Here is a 12340-nt window from a genome sequence, read left to right on the forward strand (position 1 = left end):
TAAGGCTGCTGAATTAATTATGTTTATTCTAATAATGTAGAAAAGTACAACACTGCTACGTATTCCAACAAAAATAGCAGCTAAAGGAGCTGCTGTTACTGCTATAGTAGCAGCCAAGTCATACTAGGATTTAATCAAGGACCCAAGCCAAAAATCAAATAAAGTAGTTACCATTCAAGTTACACAAAACAATGGATCCATGCCTGGGTCTACACAAAAGTTGGTATTTCTAGTCTAACAGCTGAATTAATTTAAGAGGAAAATGCTTTAAACAGAAGTCTCAAAAGAATTTTCCTGCTTAAAATTTGTTGAATTTTTTTGTCCTTCCATAGAGACACTTTTTTTCTTCCCCAAACTTGGTGACCTACAGATACATTTTAATAATTTACTTGAAAAAAGAAACATCACCCTAATTTTCCAACCATAAATATTCAAGCATTAATTTGTTATTCTGTTAAGCTACCAGAGATCATTATAGAAGCTGACATATTAGACACATATGCCCCACATATCTTACTCTATGGAGTTGAAATAAAACCAAATATAACAGCTAACATTATGTCCAATCATAACTAAAACACTAAGTGGCATTATAAATATGCCATGATAAGGGTGAGCATTTGGCCACCAGTTAAAACGCTGGTTGGTATGCCTGCATCCCACATCGCAGTGGCTGGGTTTGAGTCCTGGCTCTGCTCCTGAATCTAACTTCCTGCTCACAGAGATTCTGGGAGATAGCAGGTGATGACTCAAGTAGTCGGTCCCTGGCATCCATGCCGGAGACCTGGATACAGTTCCTGCCCCCAACTTCAGCCTGACCCAGCCCCAAATGTTATAGGCATTTGCAGAGTGAATCAATGGATAACAGCTCACTTGCTCACTCTCTCCCATCCCTCTCAAATTTAAAAATATATACATGTTTTACAAGGTCCTGGTAAACATCGTTAGAAATTATAGTTCAGATCCCTGTCTCTCATCTCTCCAACTGATAACCCAGAGCCAATGACTGAAAACCTCCAAGGAAATTCCACCCTCATTTTGAGTTTCTTTTCAAATATATGTTATTGGATCTTCAGTGGATGAGATATAGATGAAAGATTGGCCATGAAGTGACAATCACTGGAGCTGGCTGACAGGCACATGAAAATATATTGCACTATTTTATTTTTATATTACTAAACATTTTTAAATTTCCATATCATTTTAAGTATATTAAACCAAGAAAGCAAATACTTAGTTTCCCACAAAATAGGTATTAAAATTTTAATCTCAGCTGGCACCGCGGCTCAATAGGCTAATCCTATGCCTGTGGCACCAGCACACGGGGTTCTAGTCCCGGTCAGGGTGCCAGATTCTGTCCTGGTTGCTCCTCTTCCTGTCCAGCTCTCTGCTATGGCCCGGGAGTGCAGTGGAGGATGGCCCAAGTCCTTGGGCCCTGCGCCCACGTGGGAGACCAGGAGCAGAACCTGGTTCCTGGCTTCAGATCAGCCCGATGCGCTGGCCGCAGCACGTCGGCCGCAGTGGCCACTGGGGGATGAACCAACAGAAAAGGAAGACCTTTCTCTCTGTCTCTTTCTCTCTCTCACTGTCCACTCTGCCTGTCCAAAAAAAAAAAAAAAAAAATTTTAATCTCAATAGGTAAGATATTAAGTGCTAAGATAATAAATAAAGTAATAGTGAGTAAACCGATCCAAAGTGGGGGGAGGAAGGGTAAGAAAAATAATCTTAGTAGTCAGACAATCATTAAAGTATATTCTGGGGACCAGCATTATGGCGTCGCAGGTAAAGCTGCCACCTGTAGTGCCGGCATCCCATTTGGGCACTGGCTCTAGTCTCAGCTGCTCCACTTCCAATCCAGCTCTCTGCTAGGGCCTGGGAAAGCAGTGGAAGATGGCCCAAGTCCTTGGGGCTCTGCACCCACATCAGAGACCTGGAAGAAGCTCCTGGCTCCTGGCTTCAGATCGGCACAGCTCCGCCCCCTGCAGCCAGTTGGGCAGTGAACCAGCAGATGGAAGACCTCTCTTTCTCTCTCTGCCTCTCCTTCTCTCTCTGTGTAATTCTGACTTTCAAATACATAAATAAATCTTTAAAAAAGAAAAAAAGAGCATATTCTGTGGGACCGGTACTGTTCCTGTCCCTTACTCAAGAAGCCAGACATCAAGTCTGCTCAGGAAGAATTATATGATGTTATCAGCAGCAGCTGTAGTGGTAGTAATGACAGCAGTACTAAGGGTCATCTCTCACTAAGCACTTCAACACACTAAGAAGCACTTTGCATAATTCACTGAAGTCTCACAATAACACTAAGATTAATATATTCACTCTAGAAGTAGGGACACTGAGATAAACAGAGGTGCCCAATGTTCTATACTAAGTAAGTAAAAGAATAGATGCAAACTCAGGCTGTTTAGCAGTAGAGGCCTTGCTCATAATCTCTACAGTGTAATTCCTCAACCACCTTATAATACAAGAGGTAAAAGAAAGTGAGGCAACCAGCCTTCTGTTCACTCTTCGTAACTGTTCAGTAATCCTGTGAGTTATACTTCTCACTCACTTCTAAAAGTTCTCTAAATTCTTTTCAACTCGTGGACTCAAAAAGTAAAGCGCTTTTCTCCTCATCCCACATACCACTCCCATTACTTGTCTACTGGTAAAGTTAACAGAAGCTACAAAGAAAATTGAGACATTTAATTCTGTTGCTTTTAAGAAAAAAAATCCTACAAGAAAGCAAGATTAATACATAATAATAGCCCCTTTACCTACCTTAGTGATAATCAAAAATACATTCAAAATTAGGTAATTATCAAGCATACAGTTATTAATAAGACCTGTGATGACCACTTTCAAAAATTGTGGATGGTATAAAATTAATACTAACAATATTATCATTAATACTAAAAAAGATATATCTTTTTATGCTTTATCTTATGGTTATCATAAGTTCAATTATGATTAAAATATTGTACTTAGAACAAAGTAGTATCATAGCTACCATGATTTATAAAAAGGACTGCAATAAAAGTTTAAGCTTCAGTTAGCCAGAACATACAACAGGCAATTCCTCAATCATAAGCATTTCAAGTAATCAGAATCCTTTCATATTTTTACTGCCCTAAATTCTGGAGAGAAAGCAACTAATTTAGTTGAAAGATGGGATTAAAGGTCTAATGTTTACTCAAGCATACAATCAATGTTTTCCCTTTCAAAAAAAACTAGTCTGAAAACGGAATGCTAAAAAAAGCAGGCATCAGAGGGAAAATAACAATGCTGAAGTGCACAATTTACAAATTACAACTTTGTTGGGCACGTGGGCATTTGGCCTAAGGGTTAAGACTCCACCCCTTGGAATACCAAAACACCCCATCAGAATGCCTAGGTTTGAGTCCCAGGACCATTCTAGATTCCAACTTCCTGACAATATTCATCCTAGAAGGCATTAGTTGATGACTCAAGTAGTTGAGTCCCTGCCATTCACAAGTGAGACCCAAACTGAGTCCTGAGAATTCCCGGCTTTGTACTAGGTTCGGCTTGCCCCAGCCCATGGGCAGGCACAGGCACAGGCACAGGCACAAGCATTTCAAGATGGAACTAGGGAGTGGGAGTCCTCTATCTCCACCTACCTGTCTGTCTGTCTCTCTCTCTCTCTCTCTGCTCTCAAATATTTTTTTAAAGCAAAAACAAAATAAAAACTATACAACTTTATCACCAAAGGATGAAATAAATCTTTAAACTTGGGCCAGGGAAGGTAACTTGGACTGCTAGGCAGGCAACTTAACTTGGTGGCAGGGTGCCACAAGTATATAAAAGCACATCAAAACAAGGTTGATAGATTCTCCACCCAAGAAGATAAAAGTGGAGCCCCCAGGCTACTAAGCAGGCAGCCATTTCCATGCTGAGAGGTAGTTCTTTGGGGAGAAAACCCCAGGAACAGACAATTCATATTGCCAAAACAGAGCTAAAAGTGTTTATGCTGACAGTGCAGCAGCCAAGTTTAGGCTATTTCCTTTGCTCTGCAAGTTATACACCACTACCTAACCCACTCCATTATTCTTAAGAAAAACATTCCACATGAACCATAGTAAATTTGGAGTTAAACTGACATAATTATCCAATTTCCAATTCACTATGAATAAACTGACATCACAGAAATAAATGATTGTGCATTGAATAAGTTTGCAAAGTGAGACTAGATTTAGTGCTCCTGATTTTCTTTTGGCCAACTTTTTTACCTTTTACTTGGAGTGCTTATCCTTTTATCATTTATACAAGCTTCATAATTACAAAGATTAGCCACCTATCAAATGCATAACGAGTATTATTTTCACTTATTATTTAGTATTGACTGAAGAGTGTGAGGGAACTTCTGGTGGGTTAAAGACACATGTCAATTGATTAATCTTTTCTTCTATAGTAGTTCCTAGAGTCCTATAAAAAATTCACATTGATTTTCTTCAAGCACATTGTGTTTTATCTTTTATATTTAAGTATTTAATTTACCTGAAATTTAGCACAAGCAATGAAACACAATCCAGACATATTTTCTGTTCAAAAACGGCTAAAAAATTTTTGTTTCCATTTATTTTTCTTCAGAGTTGAAATGCCACCTTAATCATTTAAACATCAAATGTATTTAAATTGACCTTCTATTCCATTTAGCTGTAGGCTACAACAGAAGGTACTTAAAATGCAGAGAACAAAGTGAAAATACTAGAGATACTTTAAACAGTGCTGGGAGGCACTGGTTAAATACTGCACCTTTCTAATATATTTTAGTATTTAATGGTTCTCTCCTCCTCTCAAAACATTTTCCAGATATTTTACCATGTACAAATATAAAGCATTAAGTTATAGGATTTATCTAAGTGGGCCCAAAAAAAAAAAACCTTAATGGAGGTTGGAAGGAAAACAGAAATTTTTTAGGAATTGGAGGGCCTGCCAGCCTACCCCTTCTGAGCTTACACTGTGGTTGCTTTATATTAATCACTACACAATCAATAGGATATAGACATTTAAAAGGGTAGGACGATAAGCTACAATATAAGATTAGCAAAACTTTTATATCCAAATAACTAAAGATCTAGATATCTGATTTCAAAAGTACAAAGACCAAACAATGAAATGGTGTGCTGTAAGTGTTCCCAGAAATTCTGGCTCCTTAATTATATTATCTCTACTGTGTGTACTAAATCTTATCTGAGGACTTAAAAATACAATGATATTATTCAGTAATTAGGCAGCTTTCACTCCTGTAAGTCTTAAACACCTTCTTTAATGCTTCTTAAGTTTCAAAAATTATAACACATGAAATTAAAAGAATAGGTTTCAGTAAAGGGATATAAATATCTTACAAATTTTTTCATAGTTTTTCCAGGTACTTACTTATTAGGCAATGTATGTGATGAGAGTAGCGAGAATTGTCTGGGATGGTGAAGCTGCCATCACAGATGGCAACCTGACTCTCACCAAAAGGAAGAGTGAAGAAACAGAGTTTATAGAGTAAACATCCCAGGGCCTGTAGGACAAAGAAACATGAATATTACCAAAGCCCAAGTAAATAACTTAACCCCAAGATATAAACACAGAACCAAACCAAAACTAAGTATGTTAAAGAAAAACAAATCTCTAATGTTTCTATACTGGATCAATCTTTTTACAAACAATTGCTTAAACCAAGGCTGAGAACCTTTTCTGCTAAGGACTACTTAGGTATTTATAATATCATCTGAAGGCCATACAAAATTATCAACTTAAAAATTAGCCTGCTATAATAGATTTACTTAATTTCAACACCCACTTATGGTTGCCTTGGTAGTGCCATACCATATGATTCACTGGCTTTTTATGGCTGGTGGGCCAGAGGTTCCACACTCCTGGCTTAAACACATCAGTATCGTCAATTTAAAAAAAAATTTTAAACTATATCATTTCCATGTTTTTCTGTCATATCTTAGTCAGTTGTCTGAATTAATGGTATCATAGCACTTTGATCATGAATGATATCATTAAAATTAAAAGTGGATGGTCCCTTTGGGAAAAAATATGTATTTTTAAATTTCTTCCATAAAGAAAAAATAAATTTAGTACTTAGCCTATAACTAACAAAGTAAACGCATGACTCCTTCTAATAGCCTTTTTAAAAGTTCACTATAAAACATGTTTAAAAATCCTGGGCTTCCAAGTATGAATTAGCCAGCACAGTTAAACTTAGATAACTATCAATAAATGGTTATCAATTATTTACTAAAAACATGCTATTTCTACTATAAAAATCAGTCCTTTATGTATACAACCTTATAGTTCTAATGCATATATTACACAAATTATATTTGTAACCTAAGTAATCTATATTAAAATTCAAAAGAAGGTTTCTATCGGCCTAACTTAACAGTTTCATAAACATTCCAACAACAACAAATCTACTTGCTGAGAACAAAAGCAAAAGACCCTGAAGCACAAACTGTGCCTAGAAAAGTAGCATAGGAAATTTCTAGCTAAACTGCAAAAAGGTCAAACCTGAACAGCAGGGAGAGGAGAGGAGAGGGGAGGGGAGGGGAGGGGAGGGGAGGGGAGAAAGAAAGAAAGAAAAAGGGAGGGAGGGAGGGAGGGAGGGAGGGATGCAGAATTTTTGGCTCAAGAAATCATTACTAATCATTACTTCATCACAAGAACTGTCACCTACAAGCCATACGTGTGTATGGAACTTACCCGATTCTAACTGGAAAAATCACCCAACAGTTAATATACAATTGTATCAGGAAAATTGAAATTTGATCTTAAGATTTAAATATGAACAAATCAGCTTTTCTTTGTTGGGTTTTCTCAACATATCAATTTAGCTAGAATAGCTAATAAACAAGTATATAAATTTTCGTTACTAGGAAGATTGTAATATACACAAAACTCCCTTCTAAGTTCAACAACATTAATTTATAAAACATTATTCTTAATATTGTAGCAGCCTTCTAATTAAAAAAGTGTCTAAACTATGGAAATTTCAATGTATTCACTCAAAAATATTACTGAATATATGACTAACGAGATTAAAAAGATTCTGAAAAGCAATACTCAGTTCAATATGTTTAAAAACCTGTTATGCTTTATTCTATAAGGAAGACAGGAAGACATTTTTAGTACATATACAGCAAACTGAACATAAGGCTTCCTTAAAAGTGCTAAAAAAAATCTATTAACTGTCTAACACCTTCCTTAAATTATATCTTTCTTTCCACTGCCCAGATGAGTCTAGATAACAGATCTGCATTTTATCCAATATTATCCAGTGAATCAAATCTTCAGTAATTTGTAATCTGATAGAGTAAATGTTGTAGGGGTTCCCAGCTAACAATCTGAGCAACACCAGTGTACTTAAAAAATGCAAACCTAAATGCTCTCCTTGGCACAGTGTGAACACAATGAAGTGTGCTAATTTTTCATACCAAAGGCATTTTTGTCTTTATCCATTTAATTCAGGGAGAATTGTACAAGAAACAAGAGGGAACAAGTGACCTGATTTTGAAGGCTGAATGGATCACCATCTTCAATTCCCTTCATTAAAAGGAAACATGAAGTACCTCTTACTGAATTGTATAAAGCTGCACAAAATCAGCCTCTTAGGATCAGAATAAAAATAACCTAGAATGGAAATCCCCACACAAAAAATTTCTGCCAAAATATGAAGTGCTAATTGAGGACTTAAGCCTGAATATCATAATTTTGCATCACTACTATCCTAAAACAAGTTTAAAAGTGTAATTCTTGACATATTTGGATTTTTTTGGATATTCTTGAATTCACATCTACAATCTTGTAGCACACTTCATTTTCACAGCAGCTAAGTAAAATAAGCATAAAAACTGCATCACAGAAATTAAAATTTTGTCATAAGCATATAAACATAGCTATTATTTTCTGATTGTGTGTCTTTATCTCTGAAAGTCTATTTGCAATCCCACAGCTATAGCTAGCTAGCCATCACAGAAACACTACTTCAAATATTAATTTATAAATGGTATAAATTTCACTGACAATCATACTACCCACACAAACGATTCCCTTCTTTGTGTTAAGACACTGGGTAACAAGTGTGTACCTGGAGAACAACTTTTTATCCAAATGAGCTATCATGCCTGTTGCTTACCTGCCGCTGAAATGCTCTCCTCAAGTAAACTGGAATTCAACAGCAGCCACAAAATCAGGCCACCAACAACCTCCACAATCACCTCTTCTAATACTTTCATTTTATAAAGTAAGCATTAATTCAAACTGCTTTCTACACTGTATATATAATTTTCATTTATACTATAAGCCAATAATGAGTCAAAGGTTAATGATGAGGAAAGCAAACCAAATTCAAGTCACACAAGCTGATATACATATGCAGCGTCAAATTAACTAAAGCAAACTTAACTTGTGATCTGATTTGATCATGTATCTGGATAAAAACTAAACTACCCAGCCGGCGCCGCGGCTCACTAGGCTAATCCTCCGCCTAGCGGCGCCGGCACACCGGGTTCTAGTCCCGGTCAGGGCGCCGGATTCTGTCCCGGTTGCCCCTCTTCCAGGCCAGCTCTCTGCTGTGGCCAGGGAGTGCAGTGGAGGATGGCCCAGGTGCTTGGGCCCTGCACCCCATGGGAGACCAGGAAAAGCACCTGGCTCCTGGCTCCTGCCATCGGATCAGCGCGGTGCGCCGGCCGCAGCGCACTGGCCGCAGCGGCCATTGGAGGGTGAACCAACGGCAAAAGGAAGACCTTTCTCTCTGTCTCTCTCTCTCACTGTCCACTCTGCCTGTCAAAAAAAAAAAAAAAAACTAAACTACCACAAGAATCACTGTTTCATGAAAATGTCCATGGTATGTAGACAGATGGAAATGTGTCAAAGATACCTTATAAGAATCATTTGCCTGTCAAGATTGTGTTTGGCACCCCGACCCCAGGAAGGAGGAGGTCAGGAGAGGAAAATCAAGCAAATATTCATTCCACACACAACCTATGCTTGACTACTTCTCAGCATTATGTTTTTTGTTTTTTGGTTTTTTTTTTTTTAAGATTCATTTTATGTATTTGAAAGACAGAGTTAGAGAGAGAGAGGGAGGAAGGTCTTCCATCTGCTGGTTCAATCCCCAAATGGCCACAACAGACAGGAGGGGGCCAGGCTGAAGCCAGGAGCCAGGAGCTTCATCCGTGTCTCCTACATGGATGCAGGGGCCCAAACTTTTGGGCCATCCTCTGCTGCTTTCCCAGGCACATTAGCAGGGAGCTGGATTGTTAGTGGAGCAGCACAGACTTGAACTGGCACCTATAAGGGATGTGGGTGCTGCAGGCTGTGGCTTAACCCACTATGCTACAATGCTGGCCCCAAACATTATGTTTTAAAAACAAAAAAAATCTGGCCTTTTTTTACATTATGTTTTAAAAACAAAAAAAATCTGGCCTTTTTTTGTAAACTCTGGAACAGTTTCCCAAAAATATCTCATTCCTCCATGTCTGATATGTTCCCGAGTGGTAGATATGGAAAAATAATTACTGGATTTAATTTTAAATCACTGAATTTAATAGTAAAAAAATTAGTTTCTTACTACATCATTAAACTAACAGTTCCCTACTAGTTTATTAAATATAACCAAAAACATATTTTATTTATAAAATAAATCTTTGACAGTCTTATATAAACTTTATATAGAAACAAGACCTAATATCCAGATATACCATATATATATATATGAAATGATAAAGAACCTCAATAGACAGGTTAGTCAGTGCATGTCTGTAATTAAAAAAATGTTGGCTCATGCCCGTTTCCACTAAAAAGATCCTATATGCTCCAGAAAAGTAACTTAATAGTTAAGTCTAGCTTTTCTATACAGTGATCAATCAAAATTTCAATTAAAAAAAGTGCTAACACTCATATGTAATTTAAATCCTAAAAAATACTGTGGGGAAAAGTTCTTTATTTGCTTTTTGATACTCAGGCTTTCCACCTCAGTACTGAGAAGATAAAATGTTCTAGCATCTTTCCTCTCTCAGATAAGAAGCTCTACTTTGGCTGGTGCTGTGGAGCAGTGGGTTACCACCCTGGCCTGAAGCACCAGCATCCCATGTGGGCGCCAGTTCGAGACCTGGCTGTTCCACTTCTGATCCAGCTCTCTGCTATGGCCTGGGAAAGCAGTAGAAGATGGCCCAAGTCCTTGGGCCCCTGCACCCGTGTCAGAGACCCAGAGGAAGCTCCTGGCTCCTGGCTTTGGATTGGCACAGCTCCGGCCGTTGCAGCCAACTGGGGAGTGAACTATCAGATGGAAAACCTCTCTCTCTCTGCCTCTCCTCTCTGTGTAACTCTGACTTTCAAATAAATAAATAAATCTTTAAAAAAAAAAAAAAAAAAGCTCTACTTATTAGGAAATGTCTTTGGAAGGGCAAGGGAGAAATTGTCATCTGAACTAAGATGTTTTTACTTAGAGCAAATTTCAGTCTTCCTTGATCTTACCCAGATATCAGCCTTGGTAGTGATGGGTTTCCCTCCATAAAGGTTGATCATTTCAGGGGCTCTGTATGACAGAGTTGTATACCTGGTGGTAAATGAATGAAATAGAGAAGAGAGATATATAGAGAGATATAAAACAACAGATAATACATTGTTTCTGCATAAACACTTTCATAAAAAAGTTTTTAGGTTATAACATTATATGGAAATAATATTATTAAAAAAATTATTAAAAGTCCATCAAGAATTGAGCTATCCAATAACTATATAATTTTTACTCAACAAATTGCATATCTTTAATGATATAAAAGCTTAATTTTATTTATTCTAAATAACAATGTATTGAAAATAGGTTCCCTTGAATTTCTTCCATGAAATAATACAATTTGACTCTACTATTTTACTCTGTCAATTTAACGGTAAGTCTTCTACCCTCTCAAAAGCTTAGTTTATATGCTTACTGAGGAAGTTTCTTTTTTTTCCAAAAGGCAGAAAGAGACAGAGAGCAAGCATGAGCTCCCATCTGCTGGTTCACTCCTCAATTGCCCCCAAAAGCCAGGACTGGGCCAAGGGAAAGCCAGAAGCCAGGAACTAAATTCAGGACTCCCACATATGTGGCAGGAACCCAATTACCTGAGCCGTCACCAACATCTCCCAGGGTCTACATTAGCAGTCAAGAACCAGAGGTGGGCAACGAACCCAGGCACTGTGACTTGGAATGTGGTCATTTTAACTGCGAGGTTCAATGCTTGCCCCAGGGAGTTGGACTGGAGGGACACTAAGATAATTCCTTGCACACAGTAGTAAATCTTTGAGTCTATGTGTATAACTGCTGTTTAAAAAGGCATCTAGTTACCATAATTCTAACTATATTCATTATGAACATTTTGAATAGTCACTGCCAAGGAAAGCTATTTATAATTAGAAGATAATATAAATAAACATTTACCAATTCAAAGACCCCAAATCTCTTAAGACCAGAGCATTTTAATGAAGTAGTGCTAAAATCTCATGGCAGAAAACAGCAAAGTATAGATGGAGTTCCTGATCATGACATAATGTAAGACTTACTTTGAGTATTCTATTCTATATCTTATTTTACAAGAAATGTCTTAGAATTCAACACTTTCCCTCTTACTTTTTCCAGATTACCCCGAGACAGTCTGAAAGGTACAACTACGGAGGAATGACCTAAAAACTAGAATACAGACTGCATGAAGGTAAGACTTTTGTTAACTACTAAACCCTAGAACCAAGAACATTGTCAGTTCTGAACACATACTTGCCCGTTGTGAATGGCAAAATATTAACTTCTCAAGCGAGCTAAAAAGCATGAGAAGACCCCTGGTGAGCTTTAGTTCATCATTAATAGAAAATTCAGCTGAACCATAACTATACCTCAGACTACAAGAACAAGAAACAAAACACCTAGCAGGTCAGAGATGCCTAAGTGAAGTCTCACAGCAGCCACTAGAAATCAGAACCCAATTAATTTTTAAAATTAAATTTATATGCTTATATCCCCAAGAAACCAATTCAATAGTTTATTAGTTTTGCATTCTTCAGGACATTAATGTATTAATCAAGGTGTTAATTTTTATGGAATCTAACAATCATCATAGGCTAAATTTCTGAGAAAAAATAATACAGAAATCCACTGTTTTATACAAATGGGCCAGAGTAATGCCATTTCTGTTTGAAGTATTTCAAAATACTGCAGTTCAATGACAGTTCCTATACAGTCTCAAACAGAATCTGTGAGGAAACAATGCAAGGCAACTTAGCAAAGGCAGCATCTTAGAAAGTTCTATTCTGACAGATCTTTCTGCATTCTGTACCACTTTATTAAGACAATTAAAATTTA

At 37.3% G+C, this 12340-nt stretch overlaps 1 protein-coding gene across 3 annotated transcripts in view; it reads right to left on the minus strand.

Moving 5' to 3' along the window:
• The window catches only part of BMP2K (BMP2 inducible kinase), a 150941-nt gene that overhangs the window by 64311 nt on the left and 74290 nt on the right, over positions 1–12340 (minus strand). For all 3 annotated transcript variants that reach the window (XR_011378386.1, XM_008267688.4, XM_002716997.5), the window contains exons 6-7: positions 10480–10561; positions 5380–5512 (exon numbers count right to left, since the gene is read on the minus strand). Coding sequence is in view for 2 of the 3 variants with exons in the window: in XM_008267688.4 (XP_008265910.1) it covers positions 5380–5512; positions 10480–10561 (215 nt within the window). In the remaining variant the exon portion in view is untranslated. The remainder of the gene's footprint in view (positions 1–5379; positions 5513–10479; positions 10562–12340) is intronic.

This window comes from Oryctolagus cuniculus, chromosome 8 (genome assembly GCF_964237555.1).
Source record: "Oryctolagus cuniculus chromosome 8, mOryCun1.1, whole genome shotgun sequence".
In the NCBI taxonomy this organism is placed as follows: Eukaryota; Metazoa; Chordata; class Mammalia; order Lagomorpha; family Leporidae; genus Oryctolagus; species Oryctolagus cuniculus.